The sequence below is a fragment of the Phycodurus eques genome, chromosome 7, assembly GCF_024500275.1.
Source record: "Phycodurus eques isolate BA_2022a chromosome 7, UOR_Pequ_1.1, whole genome shotgun sequence".
NCBI classification, from domain to species: Eukaryota; Metazoa; Chordata; class Actinopteri; order Syngnathiformes; family Syngnathidae; genus Phycodurus; species Phycodurus eques.
In genome coordinates, this window is record NC_084531.1 from 7,223,442 (window position 1) to 7,250,628 (window position 27,187).

The following is a 27,187-nucleotide window of genomic DNA, read 5'->3' on the forward strand; positions in this document are numbered from 1 at the left end:
TTGGAGTGCTTATGTGAACTATTTAATTAATATTGGTGTGTCCCAACATTTTCCTCCAGTAAAGCACGTATGAGAGGAACTCCGTTGCTTTAAATTTGACATGAACGTACGGTACACAGTTTATAAGTATTTTATAATGCTTTTTTATTTTTGTGGTCAAAAGTTGTTTTTGTCTCTTTCGTGACATTTTAACGCGAGCTCTCTTCAGAATGATGATTGGAGTACTTTTACTGCGCTGACTCAAACCCTCTTTGTAGCTGTCCCTCAGCTCAGTGGACACACATGTTTATAGATGTACTTTATATGCATATTGGTCCCATCAAACACTGTGAAAACTACATGTACAAATGAACACGTCAAGGTGAGCACAGAAGAATTACCTTGTTCCACTTCCACACTAAGATTGAAGACTATGAAGAAACGCAGCTCTTTGTTTCCAATTACTAATTTGGTCTGTAATGGACATTGTTTTGAGATTGAGGACAGAATCATTGGTCTGACGTGGATATCGTCTTGAGATTCAGATCTTCTCTTTCCCTGCTTTGTGTCCTTAAGCCGCCCCTCTTTGGAAGGTCTCAGAAGAAAACTAGTTTCTTCTCCCTGGGACCCCTAAAGACCGATTCTATGTGACAACGCCTTGGAAGAGGTTTGCTTATAAACTGACTGACATTGAGATGATTGCCCAAGAGTACATGTCATGTACATTGATTTGGTTTATAAGAAATGCTTCTATCCACATCTCCTCAATGGGGAATTTAAGCTTGCAATTCTCCCCCCAATGAATAAAACAGGTTAGTGTAGAAAATCAGTAATAGCCGAGGATTAGTGGACTTGAACGAGGAGCCCCACCTTTCTGGGCCCCCTCCTTCAGGGCTTAGTCCTCAGCTGACTCGGCTTTGTTCAACACGAGGAAAGAGTTTTTTTCAAGTATTTTGTGAGCGTTGACAACATCACAAACCAGGAGAAGTGCAGATATTTTGGAGGCCAACAGATTATTACTATTATTATTTTTTAATACATTCCTATTTGGATATTTACAACATAGTACTGTTCTATTGCACATTATAGGTCTCACATCAGTGGAGCTCTCCACTTGGACTAATTAACATTTTCTAATGGATGCATGGAGTTCTTCTGGGTTGGCTAACAGTGGAGCAGTGGGTCAAAGATGTCTGATCTCAGCCAAGTAGTCATTGACTCTGATGCCTCAGACATTTACAAGGTGAGAAAGGTCAATCATGATGGTGGTTGTACTTGCTTTAAGACAAAGTAACATAAGAACGTTTATCATCATTATGTAGTTAACCTTTTATTGTTATAAAATGTCAATTGTTATCTGCTTAGTTGGTTGGGATATATTCCTCTACCTTTGTCATTTATTGATGATTTGGCATTGGTCAACATTTTCAGTAGAATATGCCCTTCCTTGGTGAGAATTCATGTCTGATAGCAAATATGCATTAGTAAAGTCGTATGGCGGAAAACACTGAAGAGTAGACTGTTATACCAGTTGTAGTTCAGTGTTTGCAATCCAAATCACTAAATTGACTTTATGTTGTGTACTGTCCGTGACACTACCTTATTTTTGGAAGTTGGCATGCAGTGTAGGATCATACACAGCAAGTACAACAACAACAAAAAAGACAGTTTTCCTTTTTCTAACAAGTACTGGATATAAATGGTCCAGGGGCTTCCTCATGTATGTACGACTGTGTTTACAATAATGAGCACAGTGGAAACTCTCTGCACCTCTGAACGAGCTGCCAATAAGCTGCATCAAAAATCCTTCCTTCATAAGCATAATAATGCCCCGTTACTGACGATCAAACTAAGAGAGATATTGACTTAACGGTTCATTTTTCTTATTTTGAATGTACTTTGCAGTGGTGCCAACATAGATTTCCTGTTTTAGCTACTTTAGATAAGCAAGTTATTAGAAAGTTCTTGCAGTTCTTCTCTGATGGTGACAACATGACACAAGCCCTTTATCAGATCCAATAATAACATTGCAGATGTAACCATTGTCTCAAGTGTGTGCGCGCAAGTGTGTATGTATATATATATATATATATATATATATATTATTTTTTTTTTTTTCTTCTTCCGTTCTTTGTCCAGAATGTGTTCTGCAATCCTGCCTTTGAGCTGGAGCTGGAGCGAGAGGAGCGCGTGGAGGGATTTCCAATGACCTCATCCACCCCTGAGCCAATCAAACCACCAACAACTGGTAGGTTTGCAAGTGCAATCAATGAATACAATGTGTCATGGGCATCAAATAGCAGCTGCAGAGTATTTCAGCATACAAACAGATGACAGCAGTTTGAGAGTCGCAAGTGACTGTACTAACGTGAATCTCCTGAGCAATGTTGTTCAAATAGTATCTGTGAATTGTACAAGATGATTTTTAGTACGAGTGCATGCTTCCAAATGTCTTTCCACGTGCCCCTATTAATGTTTACGTGTAAACATTCAGGCCGAGGGTGGGGTCTCTTTGTGGTGTGTGTTGTTCTATTTCGGGGTGCAGGTTGCGGCTGGGGGAAGCTGGCGGTCTCTGCTGCTGCCGCGCTCCTGGTTGCAGCTCTCGGCCTGACATTGGCCCTCATCCTCACACGTGAGTCTCTGCCTCTTCTGAAAATACAAGAGTACAATAAAATAGAACCTGATCACAAACATATCATATACAGTATACAGACCTGAACAAATTCATCAGACCGCCGCTGCTTATTTGTCACAGAGAACATCCAGCAGCATCAAGTGCTTTAATCGGACTCTTTGATTTTCAGTGACTTCTCAGTGTTTTCCCTTTTTCAACAAGAATGAGGAATTTCAAACTGAATTCACCTTACTCTATCCAAAATCGACCCAGCTCACAATCAAGCATACTATTCGACAACCAAAACTCATTTTCTGTTGGAATTTAAGTATATAACTATAATCTGACACACACACACGGTATATGGGAGAATTACAACCCCAATTCCAATGAAGTTGGGATGTTGTGTTAAACATAAATAAAAACAGAATACAATGATTTGCAAATCATGTTCAGCCTATATTTAATTGAATACACTACAAAGACAAGCTATTTAATGTTCACACTGATAAACTTGATTGTTTTTAGCAGATAATCATTAACTTGGAATTTTATGGCTGCAGCATGTTCCAAAAAAGCTGGGACACGGTCATGTTTACCACTGTGTTACATCACCTTTTCTTTTAACAACATTCAATAAACGTTTGGGAACTGAGGACACTAATTGTCTTTCCCATTCTTGCTTGATGTACAGCTTCACCTGTTCAACAGTCCGGGGTCTCCATTGTCGTATTTTACGCTTCATAATGCGCCACAACTTTTCAATGGGAGACAGGTCTGGACTGCAGGCAGGCCAGTATAGTACCCACACTCTTTTACTACGAAGCCACGCTGTTGTAACACGTGCAGAATGTGGTTTGGCATTGTCTTGCAGAAATAAGCAGGGGCGTCCATGAAAAAGACATTGCTTGGATGGCAGCATCTGTTTGTCCGAAACGTGTATGTACCTTTCAGCATTAATGGTGCCTTCACAGATGTGTAAGTTACCCATGTCATTGGCACTAACACAGCCCCATACCATCACAAATGCTGGCTTTTGAACTTTGCGTCCATAACAGTCCGGATGGTTCTTTTCCTCTTTGGCCCGGAGGACACGACGTTCACATTTTCCCAAAACTATTTGAAATGTGGACTCGTCGGACCACAGAACACTTTTCCACTTTGCATCAGTCCATCTTCGATGAGGTCGGCCCCAGAGAAGCTGGCGGTGTTTCTGGGTGTTGTTCATAAATGGCTTTTGCTTTGCATAGTAGAGTTTCAAGATGCACTTACAGATGTAGCGCCGAACTGTATTGACTGACATTGGTTTTCTGAAGTGTTCCTGAGCTCACGTGGTGATATCCTTTACACATTGATGTTGGTTTTTGATGCAGTACCGCCTGAGGAATCGAAGGTCACGGGCATTCAATGTTGGTTTTCGGCCTTGCCGCTTACATGCAGTGATTTCTCCAGATTCTCTGAACCTTTTGATGATATTAGGGACCATCGATGATGAACATTAAATATCTTGTATTTGTAGTGTATTCAATTAAAAATAGGTTGAACATGACTTGCAAATCATTGTATTCTATTTTTATTTATGTTTAACACAACGTCCCAACTTCATTGGAATTGGGGTTGTATACAAAAAAAATCAAAAATTCTTGGACAGCAATGTTGATTATATTTTAGCATCATTTCAGTATAGAGCTTCAATTAAATCATAGATACAAAAGAATATTTTGGTTTTGGGTTTTGTTTACCAACACTGTTAATTTATGGCATAAACCTTTCATTGGGTGGTGGCCTACTGACACATTACTGTATTTAGTGATAGTGGCAATTCTGCAAGGGGTCTGTGCTTCTACATTGTTGTAATAAGGAGTTATAATAATTTTTTATACATATTTGGCTGACAGCACGGTGGACGACTGGTTAGCACATCTGCCTCACAGTTCTGAGGACCGGTGTTCAAATCCCGGCCCCGCCTGTGTTGAATTTGCATGTTCTCCCCGTGCCTGGGTGGGTTTTCTCCGGGCACTCCGGTTTCCTCCCACATCCCAAAAACATGTGTGGTAGGTTAATTGAAGACTCCAAATTGCCCATAGGTGTGAATGTGAGTACGAATGGTTTGTTTCTACAGTATGTGCCCTGTGATTGGCTAGCAACCAGTTCAGGGTGTACCCCGCCTCTCGCCCGAAGATAGCTGGGAAAGGCTCCAGCACGCCTGCAACCCTTGTGAGGATAAGCAGTTCAGAAGACGAATGAATACATACAGTATTTGGCTGGGAAGCAGTAGCCCGAGAAGAGTCAAAATTCTAAATACTTTACTGCAAATACTTTTCTTGCTAATTTAAATCATTGTCATATAAAAGTATTTAAAACTTTTAATAGTTTTTCAGTATATAACTAAATACTTTGTATCTGTTACAGAACTGTTATCAATTTCAAAATGAATGAAAACGACTTTGTCCAGAAATACTTATCGTCACATTTTTGTGACTGTTTGTTAGCCAGGCCCTAGTTTTTCATTCAAACACTATAGGAGTGACGTTATATGTTATACGTTCTTTTTTCTCCCAGTGATGAAGCTGTAATGAGTGAGCCCTATGAATACATGAATGTTTCTGGAGTGAAGTGACCGGTAAATCATCCAAAGGAGTTGTTGAGACTGTGAAGTTTTATAATGCATCACAAATAGTGTGATTACATTGACACAGGAAGATAAATTAGAATTTTTAAAATAGTACATCAGTCAGTAAGAGAGAGTATAGTATAATTTCCTGGTCTGTTGCCTACCCAAATGATTGCTTTGCCTACATTTTGTATCATTAAAACATTAATGAACAGCAGTAGCAAGAGTATTTTGCAGGTAAGGGTGTTATTGAAATTGATTATATCATGACATTATGTAGAAGACTTCAAATCTCATATTAGATTCTGTTCTGGATGTAGAGATTAAAGGTCAAGAGTTTGAGGAGCAGTTGTTGTCTACCAGCCCTTCAGACCTGTTCAGTGCAGGGGGTGGAGAATTACCCACAATTCCTGCAAACAGAAGCCAGCAGGACAGTACGGCAGTACCCCGCCCCGTTACCACCCCCACGACTGAAACACGTACGACACAAACTATATGCCTGCTGACATCTTTTAATTATCTGAGGCTGTTAACATTTCCAGTTATGGAGCAGACAAATGATTATTTTTTCTCTCAGCCTGCGGCGGAGTTTTGACTGATTCCGAAGGCTTTTTCAGCTCACCGAATCATCCTGGCTCCTATCCCCCCAACATTTTGTGTGTGTGGGTGATCCAAACCACACCCCCTCACTTAATTCAGATCCATGTGTCCTCTTTGAATGTGGAGGGTCCATATCCCTGTTTGTTTGACTGGCTGGAGGTGCAAGACCACTTAGAGCACAGCTCCATGGTCACAAGGTTAGTGGACCTTCCCAATTGACAGATACACAATACAGTACTACAATAATATAACTCAAGCACTGATTCTGAATGCCCTTGGCCGATTAGCTCGACATGGCAGCACTTAAAGTCTGAAATCTGATTGGACCAACAAGTGAACATCCACGTCCATGTACTGGAAGTGCTGTGCAGCCAAGAGAAATGTTACAAAATGAAGAAAATAGACCTTTGGGAATAATTTAATACAATTTCATGAAACAAATATTAGAATTTAGATTATCAATGTTGGTCAGTTGGGCGGCACGGTGGACGACTGGTTAGAGCGTCAGCCTCATAGTTCTGAGGACCAGGGTTCAATCCCCGGCCCCGCCTGTGTGGAATTTGCATGTTCTCCCCGTGCCTGCTTGGGTTTTCTCCGGGCACTCCGGTTTCCTCCCACATCCCAAAAACATGCATTAATTGGAGACTCTAAATTGCCCGTAGGTGTGAATGTGAGTGCGAATGGTTGGTTGTTTGTTTGCTTAAATGTGCCCTGCGATTGGCTGGCAACCAGTTCAGGGTGTACCCCGCCTCCTTCCCGATGATGGCTGGGATAGGCTACAGCACGCCCGCGACCCGAGTGAGGAGAAGCGGCTCAGAAAATGGATGGATGGATGTTGGTCAGTGTTTGTTATAGTGTAGTCCGGCAAAGAAGGCCTTACTGGCCCTCTATCCTCCCATCACTGCTATACAGTAGTAGTAGTGTTGAACAAATGTACCAACCAATGTACGTTATGCCATAGCCACCCTAACTTAGCAGCATTGGTGATTGGCAAAATGTTTTTCTTGTTTGTTTGTATGTTTGTTTCTGTAATGGTTAATACACCAGTATGTAGAAGCTAATGCTAAATGTATGTTTTTATCCATTCATCTTCTAATTTACTGGGAGGGGGGTGGATGGCGGGGGCGTGTAAACAATTGTAAGGCACATTATTATTTCATGATTAATAGGTCAAATGATAATTATTTACTGATGTTCCTGAAGAGAATTGTTTCTTTTTCTTTTTATGGTTTAATGTTAGGCTTTGACTTGGCTGAAATTTAGGTGTAAAAAGGTGAATTGATTTTGAAATTCTCAATTTGTCTCTTATGCAGGTTCTGTGGCGCCGTCGCTCCACCAACAGTCAACACAAACAGCAGCACCGTATGGGTGACCTTCCACTCTGATGGCAGCATTGCAGGCAATGGCTTCACAGCTCAGTACAGGGCCTTCACACCTGGGCACAGTCAGTGGTTTGTGTGCATGGATGACAAACTAAAGGAAAAGCCTTCCTTTAGTTTGTTACCTGTCTGTATACATTATGTGCGTGTGCCAGTGTCCATCTGGTAATGTCCATCTGTGTGCTTTGTGTGTTTGTTTCTCAGAAAGTTGCTCCAGAGAAGAGTTCATGTGCGACAGTGGACGCTGCCTGCTGCCCGTGTCTGTGTGTGACGGTCAACCAAACTGCCATGACCAGAAAGATGAGGCCAACTGCAGCCATAAACACAGTGGTGAGAGATTATGAAATAAACACTTTTTTAAAATGTATTTATATTTCAATTTAATACACACGCTGAGAAGATAACGTTTGTGTCGCAGAGTACCAGAATTCTAATCTGAGTAAGCACCATTTTGTCCACGTTCCCACCTTCTGTATAGCAGAGAGAGACAGAAAAATATATTCTATTGACCATCAGAGTCTAAAAAAAGTTTTTCATAAATGAGGTAATGAAGGCTTCAAAACTGCACCAAAAAGAGCACTGAATACCTTGCTTCCATTTGTAGCATACTATCTTTGTGCAAAGACAACACTAAAACAAAATTGCTGTCCTACGACTTTTGCACAGTAACAATACTACAAATTCAGTAACAGTAACAATACCTACAAATTCCTGAACTGTCCCATTAAAGTCACACTCAGACAAGAACAAACATTTCCCATGCGCCGCCACCCCTGTAAAAAAAAAAAAATACAGTTGGTAGCAAAGTAGTTTTTGCATAATCTTGGTGATAAACAAAACAATCTGGATCATCTCCATAAATTTTATGGCGACTCTGCACAAGACAGACGGGTGGGATAATTGGATGTTCCAGGACGCCGCAAAATCTGATTAAAATTGTTCCATTTTCACAAACAGTATTGTACAAAGGTCCTTGGGTGGCATCAGATTCCTCTCTCTCTTACTGTCTGAGCTTTTCTTGTCAGTAGTGTGTATATATTGGAAGAGCTCTTGGATAATCAGTACGTTGTTTCACTTTTTTTCTGAGATGACAAAAAAACCCTTTGAGAATGTAACTAGAAAGTGAAAAATTGTTGGAGGCTAAAATATACTGCAGATATCAGAAAAAAAAACTCCCCACTTAAATTGAAAGGCTTTAATTGATGTCATTGTTAACACCCACACACTGTACTGAATCTTTCCTACTATATAATATACACTGTAAGGGAAAAAAATCCATTAAACAGCAAAGCTAGTGTTGCCCAAGACTTTTGCACAGTATTTTACTGGACTTGTCATAACACACAAACCCACACACATGCAACCAAAAGCATGAACTCCTTGTCAGAAGTAATCAAGGGCGCCCTTCACACTACTGCAAAACCAAATTTAAAATACAATTTTCTCTGCCCCCTGTCAGTCATGGGGCCCTGAGAATGGTGGCAATGAGTGTATAACTGTTCTGTTCACCCACAGAATGCGGCGGGCAGAAAATTGGGTCATACGGCTTCCTGGCAAGTCCAAACCACCCCAGGCCATACCCTCACCAGCAGGTACATTCACAACCATTGTCTGCTGTTACCATACTCTAAACAAACCATGAAAGGACAATTTTATTTCCATCTTGTGTCCCCTCGTTTGCCATTAGTTTTGTGTATGGCACATATCTGTTGAGGAGGGTCACGTCATCATGCTGCGCTTCAATAACTTCAGCCTGGAGACACAAGATGTGTGTGAGTTCGACTATGTGGAGGTGCATGACAGCGACAACATTGGAGCTGGAAGAGTTCTGGGAAGGTAAGACATACTTTGGTTTTAATATTGGAATATATTATGTGGACAGAAGTGTTGGGATTCCTGGCCATTACAATTTGTAATGATGTTTGGTTGTTAATACGTGGTTCGGTTCTTATTTGGTGCATGAAGGAAAAAATGAAAAACAAACTGCTGATCTTTTGTGTAAACAGGAACAGATTTAATGAATTTCAAAATTAAGCATCAACATCTTATTTTTTTTATTTGGGAAAGTGCAACATTACATCAATAGTTTGTCGTTTTAGGAAATGAAGGATGCAGACAAGTGCAACAGTAACAATTTGTACAGTGTGAAACACAAGTCCAAGAAAGCTTTTGCGGGCTACTTAAAATGACGTGGAGGGCCAGATTTAACCCGCACGTCTTGACTTTGACACTGTTATATTGAATAGTGGTTCTCAAACTTTTTAAACCATGTACCCCCCTCAAAAAATGCTTGGCTCTCCCAGTGCCACTATAATGACCAACATTAAAATACAGTAGCATAGTAGGCCCAAGTGTTCATCATAAATGAGACAGATGTTTTATTCCTTATTTTTAGCCACTGTATCATTATGCTCAGTTTGAACATTAACACTGCGCTGAAGTATAGGTAAATGAAAAAAAAAAAAAAAAAAAAGCTTAAATACCGATCTAATACAAATGTATGGCACATAAAAGTTTTAAAAAAATTTAACCTAAATAAATGTTTGAAAGCAAACACTTCTAAAAGATTAAATGCAAATGTATTAAATACTGTACACGTTAACTGTACTTAACAAATGTACTGTATTGGATTTTAAAAAATAAATAAAAAAAGTTTCAACCACTGTAATATTATGCACAGTTTGGACATTTAATTCAGTGATTCTTTCAAGTACTACTCGAGCGAGCCTGCATGCCAGACATTTCCAGAACATAATTCTGAGGTCAAATCTATGTTGGACCTGAGACAGGTTCTGCTGGCTCCAAATTTTTGTTCTCGTTCATCTCAAAGGTGTTTGGAAAACGTGCTGGAACAGAAAAGGATCTTCCCTAAACGCTTCCCACAAAGTTGGAAGAATACAATAGTCCAAAATTTCTTAAGGGTAAGCTGAACCTTATTCTATGGGGTCTTGCCCAACCCAGTTGATAAAAGAAGTTTGACTCAAAACTTTTGTCCCCATAATGCACATTAGGTGCATGTTTCACTTATCTGATTTTTGTGAACTGTAACTTTCGCTGCAATCGTTCTGGTAGCCTGCGGCAAATTCTATGGTTTCTGTCTCAGGTTTTGTGGCACCACCCGCCCACCAGACCTGACCTCGTCCGGCCAGCACATGACTGTGCTGTTTGCGGCTGACGAGGGAGTGACTGACAGCGGCTTTAACGCGACGTATCAGTCCATGTCTCTGCGGGATAGTGAGTTATTCCTCTCAAGATAATATTTTGTATACATTAAGATGGGTTTTCACACTGGTTAACTTTTATATTCAATGCTGTTCTGTGCTGCTGCTCACTACTCATAAAATTAAGGCTATTGGACTTTATTTTTTTGAACTGAAAATGTACTATATAATTTACAGGTCCTCTAAAGGTTAAGAGTTCATTTTAGGTTCTTCCTTAAATTTCACTCTAAAGTCAAATATCCCTCACTTTTTGTGAGTGGTGCATGCTTCCAAATCAAAGGCAATGTGCTCATCACTCATATTTTACAGATGCAATTCTACTGATCTGCATAAGGTGCCATTGTGACTCAATTTGTTGAACACTTATCTCTTCCTTCTATACCCTCCTCCTGTGCCCTTTTGTGGTGTCCTTTGCTGCTTAAAAGGGACATGTGGACCGAGGACAGTTTGCCTGCAGCAACGGCGAGTGTCTTCATTCACAGTGGTTGTGTGACGGCTGGAACGACTGCCCCGATGGAGCAGATGAACAAGACTGTGGCAACTCCACTTACCCTCCCTTCAGTGAGTAAATGCAATGTCTGACCCCCAATCAGAGGGTGTGACCGTCACTCAAAGCTTTTTTGTTATTTCTGCAGCCATGGACAAGAGAATAAATGGAGCCGTTTTGTCACCTTTCACACAAAAGATATATGCTTCTTTCTAGGGAGTGGATAGCAAAAACATGGGCCCTGACCTTTTTTTTTTTTTTTTTTTTTAGCAGAGGTCAATACTCGACTGGAATATGCCATTTTCTTGATGCCACCAGGTTCCACGTGCGAATCCATAGAGGTGGAGATGTGTCTGGGTCTCAGCTACAACCTCACCTCATTCCCCAACATATGGCTCTCCATCGCTGATCAGAGAGAAGCTACCACACTACTGCGACAGTACAGGGTATAGTGTCAATACCGTTACCCTCTCATTACATTCTTTTTGGGAAAATGGGCTCCAGTCATGACTTAAAGTTCAATGAATAACTCATTCCTCTGTGGTCAAAGGTCCTGATGGAACTGGCCTGCTTCGAGCCCTTGCGGAGACTCATTTGTGGGATGTTCTTGCCACAGTGCAGCCCTCGCGGAGGCGTCCTGCAGCCGTGCCGCGCTGTCTGCTCCTCGGCTGAGCAGCAGTGCAGCCAAGCCTTGGACCTTTTCTCCTTCAGCTGGCCCTTCAACTGCCACCTCCTGCCCGACACACTGGACCCCATGGAGTGCTCACTACCCTGATTGCCACAAAAAAAGTGTCTTGGAAATTTAAAAAAAAAAAAAAAAAAAGACTGACAGATTTCAATTGACTAGAAAAGCCCTCGAGCATTCCAGCACTTCTAATATTGTAATTTGCTGGCCAGGAGGCCAGTGAACATCTCAATAACAGCAACCTTCCAAAAAGCAACTGTCATGGTGAAAGGTGCAAGAAAACATCAAAATCACTGAGTTGTGTTTTAATAGTGGGTTGACTATGTTTGATTTTATTTCTGCCAAACCAAACAAAAATTCTAAATAGAATTTACTCAATTTTACCTATACAGCTCTTTAAAATTCAACTTCAGCTGAAACAAAGTGCTGTACAGAGCTGAATTATGTATTGAAAGACTAATATTGGGTTATCATCTATGTTCACCAATATCAGTTCTAATACTTTACATGGAATAACCCATCAATATAGTGCAAAATGAGATTGGTCACTAATGAGGTAAAGCACTATGTAAAAAAAAAAAAAAGCACTAAGTAATTTTGGCAGAGGGTAAAAAGATAGATCATCCAAATTAAATAAATTAAATTTAAATTGAATATCAACTGATATGCTGATGATTATATCAGCTGGATCTAACTGCAATAAAAGTCCAGTATGTCTATGAGCACCCTTTACGATACTGCCTTGGTAATAGTGAACGAGGAGTAAAAACTACAGGAAGAAAATGTTCAGATGATCTTTAATACATTTGTCCTTCAACAGACCACATTGTGATATATGTTGTGTTAAAAAGTACCGGTTTGATGTTGAGTGAGGTAAAAACATAATATGGGTAAATTAAATATTAAAAATTCTCTGGTTAGCTCATAGTCTGTAAACCCCATGAGAACTAATTTAATCAATTCATTCAATTCCGTCAGTCAGAAGGTGACCTAAAACAAGATGTGTAACAACTCATAAAACTGTAGTAGTATTGATACAAAAGCTCTCCACTTGAATTAAAGAAAAGAAAGAAAATGTTCTTCTTGATTGCACATTAGCAAATATGAACTCTGAGCCACACAATCAATGGGCTTCACTGCAAATGTGATGGGATAAGAAGTTTTAGTGTGTGATCTAAGGCAACGGCGGTCAGGCCCCACACACGATGCTTCCCATTACAAAACACTGGGAGTGTGTATCCATACTTGTCCCCTGTGCGAAAGTGCGTGTACCGACGGTTTTGAGGGTCACACAAATGGGACAAAGACAAACTAAAAATCTCCTCCACCTGAGAACCAGAGAAAAAGAGAATCTCTTAAAATTTGAAATTACCACAAGAGTCGTGTGGATGTTGCTTCACAGGTTAGATGGGAGTATAAGACACTTGTGCAGCAGTGTGGATGACATTTAACGAGTAAAAATAAGTATTATATTGTACAGAAGAGCCAGATGGGGCTATTCATTCGGCAGCAACACACAATGACTTTACCTCTCCTGGGTTTGGTTTGAAGGACAGCTCCTCAAGACGACCTACGTTAGCCAGCACCGGAGCCACCAACATCCCTGACTAAGGAAAAATAAAATAAAGGTACATCTCAGTAAATTAGAATACGGTAGAAAAGTCAATTTACTTCAGTACTCATACATTATAAAAAAACACTGACATAAATTATGGAATCACCGCTCCTGGAGGATGCTCATTTAAATTTTTTATTTTGGAGGGGGAAAAAAAGGCGTATCACAGATGTTCCATAAAAAAATGTTTTGTTCAAAAATACTTAATAGAAAATACTTCTAGTTTTAAGAAACACACAAAAATTTTTTTTTAAAAGAGCAAGTGGAGGAAAAAAATATTGAATCGGTTAATTCTGAAGGAAAAATTCTGGAATCGGGGAGACAAAGACTTTCTTCTTCTACTGCTGCTGCGACTCCATACTACGTATGAAGCTTTAAAGCCGCACAAAACAAGCTTGAGGAAAACAATTACGGTTGTATTTTCCATCCATCCATTTTCTAAGCCGCTTTTCCTCACTAGGGTCGCGGGCGTGCTGGAGCCTATCCCAGCTGTCATCGGGCAGGAGGCGGGGTACACCCTGAACTGGTTGCCAGCCAATCGCAGGGCACATAGAAACAAACAACCATTCGCACTCACAGTCATGCCTACAGGCAATTTAGAGTCTCGGTTGTATTTTATTTCCTGATTTGAGTTAAATAAACACATCATACAAAATCATATAAAAGGCCGGTTTCCCATTTTTCAATGTCCAATTTTCAAACAAGAAACTGGAGACAACTCGTTTCCCACTTTTTGTTTACATATATCAAAACAAAACAAAAACAGGGTTGTTTCCTGTTGTCTTCCAACATCAGAAGGAAAAAGGAATGAATGCAAAGTACAGGGCCCTATGACACTGATATTATATCTTTCTTGAAGGAAGGTTTTAACAGGTTTTGCTCTATGGCAATATCAACTTGAAAAATTAGGTCATCGCAAACATCCTTTCAATCGATGGAATCAGAAAAATTTCCCAAATCACTATGTAAACTTTCTCGGAGATGTCATGACTGCCATCTCCCCTTGTGCCTTTACCTGACATGCAGCCCAATATCATCAATGACTGTGGAAATTTGCATGTTTTCTTCAGGCAGTCATCTTCATAAATCTCATTGGACCACCAAACAAAAGTTCCAGCATCATCACCTTGACCAATGCAGATTTCATCACTGAATATCACTTTCATCCAGTCATCCACAGTCCATTATTGCATTTCTTTACCCGACTATCACCTTATTTTTCTTCTGTTTAGGTCTCTCATATGGCTTTTCTGTTTGTAAATCCCATTTCCTATAGGCGGTTTATGAACAGTTCGGTCACAGGCGTTTGACTCTAGTTTCCGCCCATTTGGTTAAGGTTAATATCATCACTTGCCACCGTGGGGGACCTAGGTTTAAGACCCCGACTGGACCACCCGCCAACATCCCCCGGACTCACGGCTGTGGTGTCCTTGAGCAAGACACTGATACCCCGAAATGCTCCCCGGGCGCTTCAGCTGCCCCCTGCTCCAGTGTGTTCCACTAACGTGTATGTGTTCACTGTGATGGGTTAAATGCAGAGAACAAATTTCGTGTGCATGCATGCATGTTCATGACAATAAAAGGTGATTCTTCTTCTTCTTCTAATATGTTTTGTTGTGCATTTTGTAGACACTGCTTTAAGTTTTCTAACCCAACAGTTTGAGGTCTTCCTTGGTCTAGAAGGATGCCTCCCTTTTACAACCTTCCCATTTTGGTATTTGGTCCAGATTTTAGACTCTGCTGACTGGCAACAACCAACATCTTTTATAACATTCCGTGATGTTTTACCTTTTTGAAGTTTTATAATTCTCTCTCGTTTCAACTGACACCTCTCGTGTGTTTGTTTGAGCCATGATTCGTGTCAATCCACTTGGTGCAACAGCTCTCCAAGGTGTGAGCACTCTTATTTAGCTGCTGACTAATTAGATTCAATCTAACGTAGAGGTTTGTTTTGGAATTGAAAATTACAAGCTGATTCCATCATTTTTTCCTCAGAATTGAGCAATTCCATATTTTTTCCCCTCTACTTGCTAAAAAAAAAAAAAGGTGACTGAGGACAATTTTATTTGTTATCACAGGCTTTCTTAAAGCCAGAAGCGTGGTATGTTGAATAAAAATAGTTTTGTGGAACATCCATGATTTGCCTTTTTTCTCCAAAATTAAACATGTAAATAATCGTCCTGCAGACAAAATGCTTTGCTTTTCTCCCATATAGCGCTTTGGTCTTCATGTTTGCTTAACAGCAAATGCAGTCTTCACAGGTGAAACCTAAAGCCAAAAATAAGCACTCTGATGTTTAAACAATCAATCTAAAAGGCAACACATGAGCAACTAGACACCCTTCAGTCACATGTTCCAATAGTTTTGCTCACTTGAAAAGTGGGTGGCTTCAAATAAAAGAAGCTCTGTCCTGAGTTGTTTAACACTTCTGGATGTAGATACCATTAAATAAAAGCTGGAATTCTGAACTTGTGTCTCATATTCATCTTTTGATCTGAAACCCAAATGCCTTCAGTATACAACAAGCACAAAAGAATTGACCTTGCCATTCCATACTTATGGAGGGGACTGTATTTTTTGTTTTTTTTAACCAGGGATTGTATAAAGTACTGTATAAAATACCTTAGGTAAAAGTTAGTCATATTGAAGAATATTACTTGAGTAAAAGTAATAAGTAAGTAAATAATTGACATTTGCTGTTCTCAAGGAACAAATTTAATTTACTGATATTAAATGTACAGTACTTAGATTGGATGTATAAGTATTCAAAAATATATATAATAAAAATAAAGTACAGATGTGTGAAAATTCTACTGAAGAACAGTAACAAAGTACAGTATTTGTACTCCATTACATTACAAGACTGATTCTGAGCTCCCATTGTGGGGCATAGATAGATTAGATAAACCTTTTTTTTTTTTCAGTTTCAACAGCCTGTGGGTACAAGCTGTTTTCTGTTTTTGGCCCTGAGTGTCCCACAGCGATCTAAATCTGGTCAATTTAATCTCACTCATCCTAAACTCACCGTGTCCCGAAGGGGTTTGAGGACACCCCATACACTTTCGTTTGACACATTAACACCAAGCTCCTCTCGGGCCTCCCTCAGCGCAGTGGCCACCACATCACAGTCTGATGGATCACTCTTTCCTCCTGCAAAGCTACACAAATGCGGAAATGAGAACACACACTCACAAAGAAGTGTGCTGAATATTTCACACATGGCGCTACTAACCTGACATCTCCTTTGTGTCTACCTTTCAACATGCTGGAGCGCAGTGTGAAGAGAAATGCTGGTTGTCCCCCTACACTGCAGAGAGACACCAGAATGGATGCCCATCTTCCCTGATTCTTTCCTTGGCTCTGAGTTTTTCTCCCTTTCTCCGCATCATACATCCTCAAATTGGGGACCAGGTTCCGGCGACACCTATTTTCATTTTCCAGTGTTAGACACTCACTCCAAGCTCCATCAACTGCTCTGGTTTGGTGAGAAGTGAGGCTGTAGGCTTGTGCTCTACTGTGGACATTTTCTAACCAACTAACAAAGGTTTTTCTGTAACAGATATTATGGGAGTAAATTGTATTGTTTAAACTGTGTGAAGGATGACAAATATCCAAGAATTTTCTCTGAGGTGGACGGCAAGTTGTGTTTGATAAACAGTCCTGAGTGTTCACAGTTTTGGGGTGCTTCCAAGGGGACTTCCTGGGATCTTTGGATTTCAGGTATTGTAATGAGGCCTTTTGCTTTTCACAGTTTAAGTTAAAAAGAAAATTCTTTGTTGGACAGGATGCAGTCTCTGTGGAGAATGACCTCCTTCCATTAACGGTTTCATGCCTCGATCCGTTTCGATGCCATCGAGCGCGTGCATAGTTGCACTCATTCAGTCGCAGCATTGGCCTTAATGGACAAGACCTGATCACCAGCCGTGAACCCCGAAACATTCTAAAAAAATAAAATAAAATTACAAAAAAAGACAGAAGTTAAAGCAAGCACTGGTTAGTAAAGCAAGTTATGATAAAGAGGTGTGAGTTCACATCAAAGCCATTTAATGTAACAATCATAGCTATTTATTTAAATAGGGTAATAGGGTATCTATTATTTAAATAGATGTTCCCTTCCTCCGCCCCAGACTTTTTATGCCTACATTTTAAAATCATCTGGAATTTCATGACCTGGATTGGCTCTTTTTCTCCGATCATTTCCCCCATTTCTGTTCAATTTTGAGCAAATGGTCGTGAGGGAGCATGCTTGTAAAAACTTTGAACTTTCTCAAGCTTGACCAGGATGGTGTGATCGTGGTTTGCACATCTGTCTCACAGTTGAGACTAGAGTACAGCTGTGCAATCTGACAATATATTGTAGTGTGATCTAAAAGTCTACCATTTGATTTAGCCCTCTATAATTTATATTGTTATTTCATATTTTAGATTTCCCTTGTTGCTACGAAGGGAATCCTGTAGTTTCTTTTCCTCTGCTTAATGCTAGTAATATGGTTACACTCCCCACATTCCAAGACTTTTACTATTAGAGCTACATTATTTATTTTTTTAGCATTGTTGTCTGAATAATTATAATTATAAGTGATTAAACCTTCACACCACCTCCACTGACAAATCTACTCTTGATTGACAGTGGTGGGAAGAAACGAAATGCAGTACAAATACTTTGTTACTATACTTCAGCAGATTTTTCAGGTAGCTGTACTGCACTTGAGAGTTTATTTTCCTTTTAAAAACAGATACGTGTACAGTACTTTCTAGTCTACGTTGCTAAAATAGGCTCGTTACTTTTCTTTTTTTGTCAAGCGAACTAGGGAGTGCCTAGCCATCATTTAAAAAGATGAAACAACCTCTTCAGCTGCTAAGGACCCGGGCTGATTGCATGTCAAGCCGAAATGGTGAGTTAAAACACTCGGGAGTAGCAGGAGCTCTGGGGTTTGCGTTACACAGCCAGAAAATGCACCCAATTCGTGTATTTAATGTGGACGTGTACACACAACTGTGTCGGTTTGTATATTCCTAATCAATTACAGTGTTACTATTACTGACTCGAATCAAAGTAATGTTAGTTGTCAGCTAGTTGGACAACGCGTTAGCGCAATACAAATGTGTTGGAAGTCGTTCCATACGTAAGGTTACGTGTAGAAGGTTGTTATACGCTACATAAGGCGGAACAGTGGACAACAATTAAACAGTCCCTCGAGAAGAATGTACTTTTAAAGAAACTCACCTTGAAAGTTGAATCGCTAGCGTTAGCCTGCCGCCCGGCGAGCTGGCTGCCAGCCTGCCAGGAGTCAAGATGGCGTTCGTGGTCGTCACGGTTGCCATCACTGCGCAGTCATGACGCAAAAACTTGCTTTACACCATTTTCAAATTCAAGTCAAGTCAACTATATTTACATAGCTCATTTCATACGGCATAAGTAATGATAATACTATGGGGAAAGAACGGTAAATTGGATGACATGGTGTTGGTACGGGCACTGGTCACAACGGCAGCCCTTGTGGATGGGTGCAGTCTTTGCATTGCAACCACAAATACAACTAAAAAGTGCAAATGATGGCTCTTCGGGTGGTCATCGGAGGGGATTAGATCTTATTTCCGGAAGCGTTATGATGATAAATGTGCTATGACAATAGGCTTTACAAATAACAAAAAAGAATATCCACTACAGGCATAACAAGAATAAACCCCCATTTTCACTGGACTTTCTGATCAAGACATTACAGTTTAAAAGAAGTAGCAGAGTTCCAGAGAGTGGGACCAACAATTACTCAAGGTGCCATAAACTGATTTAAAATGGATCTTTATCAGGTTATGTAAAGTGGGGGTGTCGGATTAATTTTCATCACAGGCCACATTGTAGTTAAGAGTTAGGGTTTCCCTCAGATAGGGCTGTTAGGATTGTGCAAAGTTACAAATGTATAATCGCTTCATTCATCACATATAGACAATATTTGTTGGTTTTGAAATCATCACGCGGGTCGTGGGTGTGCTGGAGCCTATCCCAGCTATCTTCGGGCGAGAGGCGGGGTACACACAGAAGTTAAAATAACAGTGCTGTGCTCATGATAAAATGCTCAAGTGGTGTTACCAAAGAAAGAGTCAGACTATGTTTTTGTGACAAAATGTGTTAAAGACTCTGCATTGGTTGCCATTTGTATCATTGGTGATACTAAAATAAGTTTTTTTTTTAAAGGCCTAGGATTAGCATTTAATTTATTCCTGCAAACAAATTGAATGTCAGAAAGAAACGGGACCATTTCAAGAGAGAAACTCCCATGAACAGGTTTTACCAGTTTCATTCTGAGTCGAACCTGCTACAGTTTCTAAGCAGCATGTGAATCACACGCCTTGGTATTTTAAATCTCACTGTAATACGGTGTGTTTTGTCACGCTTAGGGAACAGTTGGGTTCAGTTCTGACCTTGGCAAGTAAACTTCCTGCTCCCATCAAACCCATCATGGCCTCAGCCTGGTCTGAAGAGGACGCTTTTGTCTGCTCCGTATGCCTGGAGACCCTGAAAGACCCAGCAACTCTACCCTGTGGACATTCTTACTGTTTGACTTGTATCCAGAGTCACTGGGACAAAGGGAACAGCAAGGGCCAGTACAGCTGCCCACAGTGCAGGCAGATCTTCAAGCCGCGACCCTCCCTGGCAAAGAGCACAGTCCTAGTGGAAGCCATGGAGAAGCTTAGGAGCAATCGTCTCAATCCAAATCCCTCTACAGCTGTCTCCTCTGCTCCATCATCCGAACCAATCTACCTGGAGCTTCTTCCACAAATCGGACCGCGGCAAGGCAGTGTATACCCTCAGCTTCCCACCGTATCTGCCAGACCCTGTCCTCAACATAACCAGCCTTTGGATCTGTTTTGCCATGACGACAGGGAGTGTGTGTGTGAGGTGTGTTGTCAGCAGGAACACAAAGGGCACTGTGTTCTCAAGCCTGAAGATGAGAGGAAGGAGAGACAAGTATGTGTAAATTAACAGCATACTTTTTAATGTGCATTTCTTCAACTGCCGTACTAGACAAAAGATGGTGTGCATCTTCTTTTATAGAAGGAACTCACTCAGATGCAAGCAGAGGTGGAGAGGCGAGGCCAGGAGACAGAGAAGACACTAAAGGAACTCCCAAATGTTGCCCGTCAACATAAGGTATGAGTCATTCTAATGTGTATATATTTTGAGACAAATTTATCATCCTTGGGTTGCTCTGTCTGTTATCAAGGGTGTGATCCACCTTTCGCCTAAAGTCTGCTGGGGGAGGCTTTTGTGCTTTCCATGACATAAAACATGCATACAGTATGAGTGGTATACAAAATGGATGGATGGATGTTGTAAACTTTATCTTCCCTCTATTTTTAGGCTTTGGTCCAGTCTCTGCAGGAAGAGAGACTGGATTTGTTTTCCGAACTTGTGAAGGTCATTACTCTCACCGGCACTCAAGTTGGTGAGCTTCTCGGCACACATGAGCGGTCTTTTGGCAGCCACATTCAGGGCCGTATCCACAGACTGGAGCAGGAGATGGTCCAGCTTCACTGGAAGGGAGAGGAGCTGAGCAGGCTGGGAGACATGCAGGACCACATCTGCTTCTTAAAGGTAGTAGAGTGTGAAGTGCAATATCGCTGATACATATTTCAATAACATTTTGGAGAGAGCTGATTATTGTTATGGGCACATGTAATTATTCTTATATTGTGTGATCAATTTATTTGTTCAGAATTTCCTCACAGTGGAGCTGGCAGGTCCAACTGGTGCCAGACAGGAGACAATAATGAGCAATGAGGAAGTGGTGATAGTGAACGTCTGCTCAGCCTTAAAGGAGCTGCAAGAGTCAATAAAGGAGCTCTGCAAATCAAGTCTTGCCAAACTTGTCACTTTAGGTCAGTTTGGTTTAGTTTTCCACCCTCTTTCCTGGCCTGCTTTGATACTAAGTATGCTTTTATCTCTGCAGTGAATGAGGGCCCTACAGTCTTGAGAAGTGAAGGTGCCACAGCACAAAACATTATCCCAGTTAATGGCCTTTCTACTGTGCAAAACACAGGTAAAGTAACTTAACACAATTGTCTATTAATATTACATTACATAGTAAACTGTTTTGTTTACAATTTTGTTCCTGTAGTTTATGAGACGCAACATCCTATACCTTTACCCTTGCCACGGCCCTCAGGTAAGTGATAATCAAGCTGTGTACTTGATTATCATGTACACTCTTGACAAGTAAGACCAACTGTTTTTTTTAAAATTTTTTTTTATTTTTATTAGACACGAACCATGTTACTGTCTGCTAATAATTTATATTTTTTCATTCCAAATATTATGGAATGCAGTGTCACCCAAGTCTTCACATCTACCTCCACTAGGTGAGAAATGACAAACATTGGTTGAGTTTATAGTAGTACTTAAGAGGTTAACATGCTGACTATTGGCATTGTTTCATTCATTCCATTTTTTTGCGGTGAAAATGACTTGGCAATAACTTAATTCAATTATTTAAATATTAGTCACAGAAGTTGGCATACAACATTACTACTAGTAGCCATGAATAGTTTTTGTTTGTTGCTCATGATCACTGTAAGGCTAAGCAGCAGAAAGGGGGCGGGGGGGGAACTCTTGTTTTACATTTATTATTATTTATTTATTTATTTTAATCATTTTCCTTTTTAATTCCATTTTCTTCTAGCCGAGGCAATTTTTATGTAGAGCTACATTTTTTTAAAGAAGGGATAGGAACATGACATTACAAACAGGAGGATGTTTATACACATTTGTGATGGTTTTCTTCATTGCTACTGAACGTCAATGATGTCTTCAATTTATTCAGTCTCTGCCAATGAAGCTTCAGCGCCACCATTCCCTCAGCGTCAACCACAAGGTGACTAACAATGTGTAACAACTAGACTTTACGCCAATCTGATCGGTGTGATTGGTATCGGCCGCTAATTAGCATTTTATGCTGATCGGCTTTCATGTCATAATTCGTCGATCCGATCAATGAGGTCATCGATCGACTGCGCACAAGACATTTAACTCCGCGTCGCCGTCGTTTATTAATCCAAAAGCTATTTTATTTTTAGCCTTGCCACGCATCTTGCGGCACAGTACTGTATCTATCTGACGGCCAATAAACTTTCTTTCAATTTTGTCGGTTAAAAAAAAACACGTCATCGGTGTGGGACTATTTTGCGGTGTCTCAGACAAACAACACGCAAGTTATTTGCAGTCTGTGCACAACTGAAGTACGTTGTGGGGAACGTCATCTAAACGATTCAACACAAATTTGATCGGGCACCTGAAGAATGTACACAAGGAGGCGCATGCCGCGTTCAAGCAACACAGTGTGGGGGGAAAAAAAACAAAAGGAAAAGCCAAACGGACGCAAACTCTGGACAAGACCCGTCCATATAGCCGGGAGAGTAAGAAAATTAGAGTAAGCATGTCATGAACAGTATTTATTGAAGTAATTTAATTACAGTAAGTTAGCGGCCATTATTTCTGTCATGTTGTAATGTCGATCTGACCTAAACTTATGTCAGTGGACAAACCTTGAATGCCCCCTAGAGGTCTTTTTTTTAGCTGGGATGGGCTCCAGCACGCCCGCGAACCTAGTGAGGATAAGCGGTACAGAAAATGGATTGATGGATGGATGGACGGATACAGTACTCAGGGTAAAGTACAAAAGTATATACAATCAATGAACATGTCATAAAGTACACAAGTATATACAATAAATGAACAAGTCATGTAAATGGACACATTGTTCCATCTTGTGATCGGATCGGTGATCGGTTATCGTTTTTTTAAGCTTGCTGATCGGTGATTGGCCCCAAAAACCCTGATCGTGTAAAGGCTAGTAACAACGTGCCTTTACAACGAGGAAAATTTACATATCCAGTGCATTTACCCTATTCTTCCTGTTCTTGTCTTTAGCACCCAAGCCTGTAACAACAGTGGGACTTGTGAGCCCAGAACCAAAGATGAGGGAAGAATTGCTGAAATGTGAGTCAATTTTATTTCAGGAATATATACTGTAAATTGTGAAAGCCTTTAAGTGGTTCTAGTGTCTTTGCTAAAATGTATTTTCTCCTTTGAGTTCGCTTTGAGCCCACCATTGACCCCAACACAGTGTATCGGCATATACGGCTGTCAGATGGCGGCCATAAGGCCACGTTGCGTGCAGAGAACCTGAACCCGGTGGACTACCCGGAACGCTTCCACTATTGGCGACAGCTTCTCTGCAGAGAGCCACTGGGAGGCAGCCCTTACTACTGGGAGGTGGAGTGGACTGGCCAGAAGGTGATCCTACTTGCACTACACATCAGCAAGCACAAACTCTTCCCACACTGTTAGGAATTTCATTGTGGGGGAGAGAAGAGAAATGCAGTATTTAGACTTCCAAGGTTCAACTATTAAAAATTAGACTTTACACCGATTTTATCGGGCTGATCGGTATTGGCCGATATTTCGCATTTTATGCTGATCGGCTTTAATGTTATAATTCCCCGATCCGATCAATGACGTCATTGATCGACTCCGCAAAAGACATTACTCTGCATGCACAGTATATTTGAATCCAAAAGCTAGTTTATTTTTAGCCTTGTCGAGTGCTTTTTGATGTAGTACTATAAATATCTCACGCCCAATGAAGTTATTTATAAAAATAAAAAAAAAAAAAAAAAAAACGGCGGTGTGGTACAGACAACACGTCGGTGACAGACAACACGTAATGCCCGGATCAGACTACGACACATTTGCTCTTTCACGATTGCACTATGTCAGACAACTGCAATAAAATCTTGTATTCTGATACCACCGCATCCCATTTTTTACGATCATTGGGCTTTATCTTGTCAACTCAAATGCGACCGGATACACTCGTTACCGTGGTGACGACAACAAAAGTGGAGCGAGCCAACTGTATTGTAAGGACAAAATGGGGGAAAACGTGTATCGGTGGTCACCGGTGCTCAGGACAGGAGAGGACGTTCGTTTAAGCCTTGCTTGATGTATGTTTCAATACGATACGGCTCACAAGCAGGCAATAAAATGTACGAACCGTTGGATGTAAACATGCCGCCGTTCTGTTGAATCCTGCTCTAAAGTTTTGGTGTGGGTGAATTAATTTAATTAAAAATAATTTAATTACGGCGGCACGGTGGCCGACTGGTTAGAGCGTCAGCCTCACAGTTCTGAGGACCCGGGTTCAATCCCCGGCCCCGCCTGTGTGGAGTTTGCATGTTCTCCCCGTGCCTGCGTGGATTTTCTCCGGTTTCGGTTTCCGGTTTCCTCCCACATCCCAAAAACATGTATGAATTGGAGACTCTAAATTGCCCGTAGGCATGACTGTGAGTGCGAATGGTTGTTTGTTCCTATGTGCCCGTGCGATTGGCTGGCAACCAGTTCAGGGTGTACCCTGCCTCCTGCCCGATGACAGCTGGGATAGGCTCCAGCACCCCCGCGACCCTAGTGAGGAGAAGCGGCTCAGAAAATGGAAGGATGGATAATTTAATTACAATAAGTTAGCACCCATTAGTTCTGTCATGTAATGTTGGTTTGACCTGGCTGATTAAAATACACGATCTGACGAGAGCAGTGGTTTCCACCCTTTATGGAGCCAAGGAACATATTTTACAATTGAAAAATCTCACGGCACACCAACAAACAAAAATGTCACAAAAAGTGGATACATTAATTACTGTATTTACTTCCTGCCATCTAATAGAAGACCATTCATTTGTTCTGTCTGTCACTATGCCTCACTTGCATTAATAGAAAAACAAAGACATTATTTCAATATAATTTTTTGAGCAATTAAGTACACAAGTATATAAAGTAAATGAACAGGTAATTTAAATGGACACATTCCTCCATCTTATGATCGGATCAGTGATCGGTTATCGTTTTTTTTTTTTAAACTCTGCCCCAAAAATCCTGATTGTCTAAAGCCTATTAAAAATATTATCTAAAAAACAAGAGTGAATAGTTAGCAGGCTGCTGCTTAAAATTTATAGAGGATGACTTTTGGAATAGGGATGGGATGTTACAATTTGTATTCTGGGGCGAGGGAACGTTTCCATTGTGACATGTCATCTTGCAAAATGATGGCATTAATTCCTCTTAATGTTTTTATTTAGATGCTCATTAAAATGTTGCATTTGCAGTTTTTTTCTGTGCAAGTGATGTTCTTCAAACCTTTTGTTCATGTTGGCGGTAATAAATATAAACAATTACATTTGCAAGAAAAAAAATGTCACTAGAATTTCCCCTTTCTCATTATCCAGATTACAATTGGAGTGGCATACAAGGACATGGATCGCCAGTCTTCTGATGATAAAAGCCGTTTGGGCCACAATCCCCTTTCCTGGAGCTTGTACTGGTCTGGGTCCAGTTTTTCCTTTTGGCACAATGGCCAGGAAAAACTCCTGGGCTCGCCCAAAGCCAAACGGATTGGCACTTATCTAGACCAGCATGCAGGCATTTTGGCATTTTATCGCATCACCAACGACCAGGCACACCTCATCCACAGACACGAGACCCAGTTCAGCGGTCCACTGTACCCAGGATTCCGGTTCTGGAGTGGAGTTGGTGCTACTGTAACAGTCTGCCAGTTGGATTGAAATACAAATGAAGTATCTGTACTTTGGTTAGCTTTCAATTGTTTGCAATGAGATTTTTTTCCACACTTCTAATTCATGTAATAAAAATAAAAAGTTATAATAAACATTCAAAAGCAAATACACCTCGTCAGTACTGCTTGATATTCATGGTAATGCTACAAACATGACTCTTTTTGCATGGTAGTGCTAAAAGATCACATTAGAGTGTATAAAATAGGACAACATGTTTCGAATGCCATATGAGATCATGTCTGACCTCCTAGAATTGTAATTATTTTTCCAATATAGAGTAGACCAGGTCATTATATGGCCTGCTCCCTCGTGAGGTAGTAATAAAGTGGAAATAAAATCTAAAAATAAGTCCAGTGGTTTTATTTCAAAGTTGGTGCTTACACATCAAACTCTGGGCCTGCGGGCCTGATCTGGCCTGCCGCTGCATTTTATGACTCACAAAAGCAAATCAAGAGTCAACTTCCATGAATCTTGCAAAAATCTGTACTAAAGATTACAATTGTCATATGTGATGATTTTGAGATATTTTTGTTAGCATACCCCCTTTCATAGGCTTTCTCTAGCTCTCCAGAGACACAATGCAGCTCTCTCTTGGCGTTCTCTGTACTTCTCCATCAACACCCACAAAGCAAATAATGCGTCTGTGGACCTCTTTCTACTAGTCATGGAACCATACCGTTTCTCACAGATACTCAGTTTTGTCCTGAATCTAGCCTCCACTACTCTTTCTCATAATGTCATTGTCAAAGTTGTAATGAACTTTATTCTTCCATAGTTCACACAACTCTGCCCATACCTGCGGCGTCTTCTCATCCTCTAAAATTCACTTGAACAACCTGGTCAAAAACTCCACGGCCACTGCTTCTAGATGCTTCCATACCTCCGCAGGAATGTCATCACGACCAACTGCCTTTCCATTTTCCATCCTCTGTAATGCCTTTCTAGCTCCCCCCTTACTAATCATTGCCTCTTCCTGGTCCACCACACTTGGCTCCTCTACTCTTCCTCCTCTCTCATTTTCCTCATTTATCAACTCCTCAAAGCATTCTTTCCATCTATCCAGCACACTATTGGCACCAGTCAACACATTTCCATCTCTATCCTTAATCACCCTAACCTGCTGCACATCCTTCCCACCTCTATCCTTCTGTCTAGCCAAACTGTATAGATCGTTCTCTCCTTCTTTAGTGTCCAACCTGGCACTCATGTAATCATATGCCTCTTGTTTGGGCTTTGCCACCTCTACCTTCGCCCTACATCGCATCTCAATGTATTTTTGTCCCCTCCCCTCTGCCCTCTCAGTGTCCCAGTTCTTACCTTGTATGATGTCCTGTACTGTGACGTTCCACCACCAAGTTTCCTTCTC

General features: G+C 40.7%; 3 protein-coding genes across 5 annotated transcripts; 2 read left to right on the forward strand and 1 right to left on the reverse strand.

Annotated features, from left to right (window-relative positions):
• Positions 1–974: 974 nt before the first annotated feature.
• On the forward strand, positions 975–13,457 carry mfrp (membrane frizzled-related protein). The gene is given in 14 exon segments (XM_061681527.1): positions 975–1,222; positions 2,119–2,227; positions 2,474–2,611; positions 5,528–5,686; positions 5,785–6,004; positions 7,121–7,251; positions 7,391–7,516; positions 8,702–8,778; positions 8,874–9,022; positions 10,290–10,420; positions 10,833–10,846; positions 10,848–10,968; positions 11,165–11,340; positions 11,445–13,457. Coding segments are annotated over 14 exon segments (1,830 nt in total). The 5' UTR covers positions 975–1,168; the 3' UTR covers positions 11,670–13,457.
• nudt8 (nudix (nucleoside diphosphate linked moiety X)-type motif 8) lies at positions 12,157–18,519 on the reverse strand. The gene is made up of 5 exons (XM_061682160.1): positions 18,422–18,519; positions 16,427–17,134; positions 16,220–16,352; positions 13,109–13,186; positions 12,157–12,907 (listed from the first exon to the last, which is right to left on the reverse strand). Exons 1-5 carry the CDS (start codon positions 18,517–18,519, stop codon positions 12,713–12,715), a joined length of 1,212 nt encoding a protein of 403 aa, XP_061538144.1. The 3' UTR covers positions 12,157–12,712.
• On the forward strand, positions 18,037–26,101 carry ftr86 (finTRIM family, member 86). Of its 3 annotated transcripts, none has more exons than XM_061681524.1 (12): positions 18,037–18,089; positions 19,594–20,164; positions 20,252–20,347; positions 20,558–20,791; positions 20,913–21,075; positions 21,147–21,236; positions 21,315–21,362; positions 21,523–21,555; positions 22,017–22,067; positions 23,123–23,191; positions 23,286–23,488; positions 25,474–26,101. In XM_061681524.1, the coding sequence occupies exons 2-12, from the start codon at positions 19,655–19,657 to the stop codon at positions 25,807–25,809; spliced, it is 1,833 nt and encodes a 610-aa protein (XP_061537508.1). In that variant the 5' UTR covers positions 18,037–18,089; positions 19,594–19,654; the 3' UTR covers positions 25,810–26,101. The 3 variants fall into 3 exon arrangements, with proteins under 3 accessions (XP_061537508.1, XP_061537510.1, XP_061537509.1); XM_061681526.1 differs by having other exon boundaries at positions 23,319–23,488; XM_061681525.1 differs by lacking the exon at positions 18,037–18,089 and having other exon boundaries at positions 19,557–20,164.
• Positions 26,102–27,187: the final 1,086 nt, after the last annotated feature.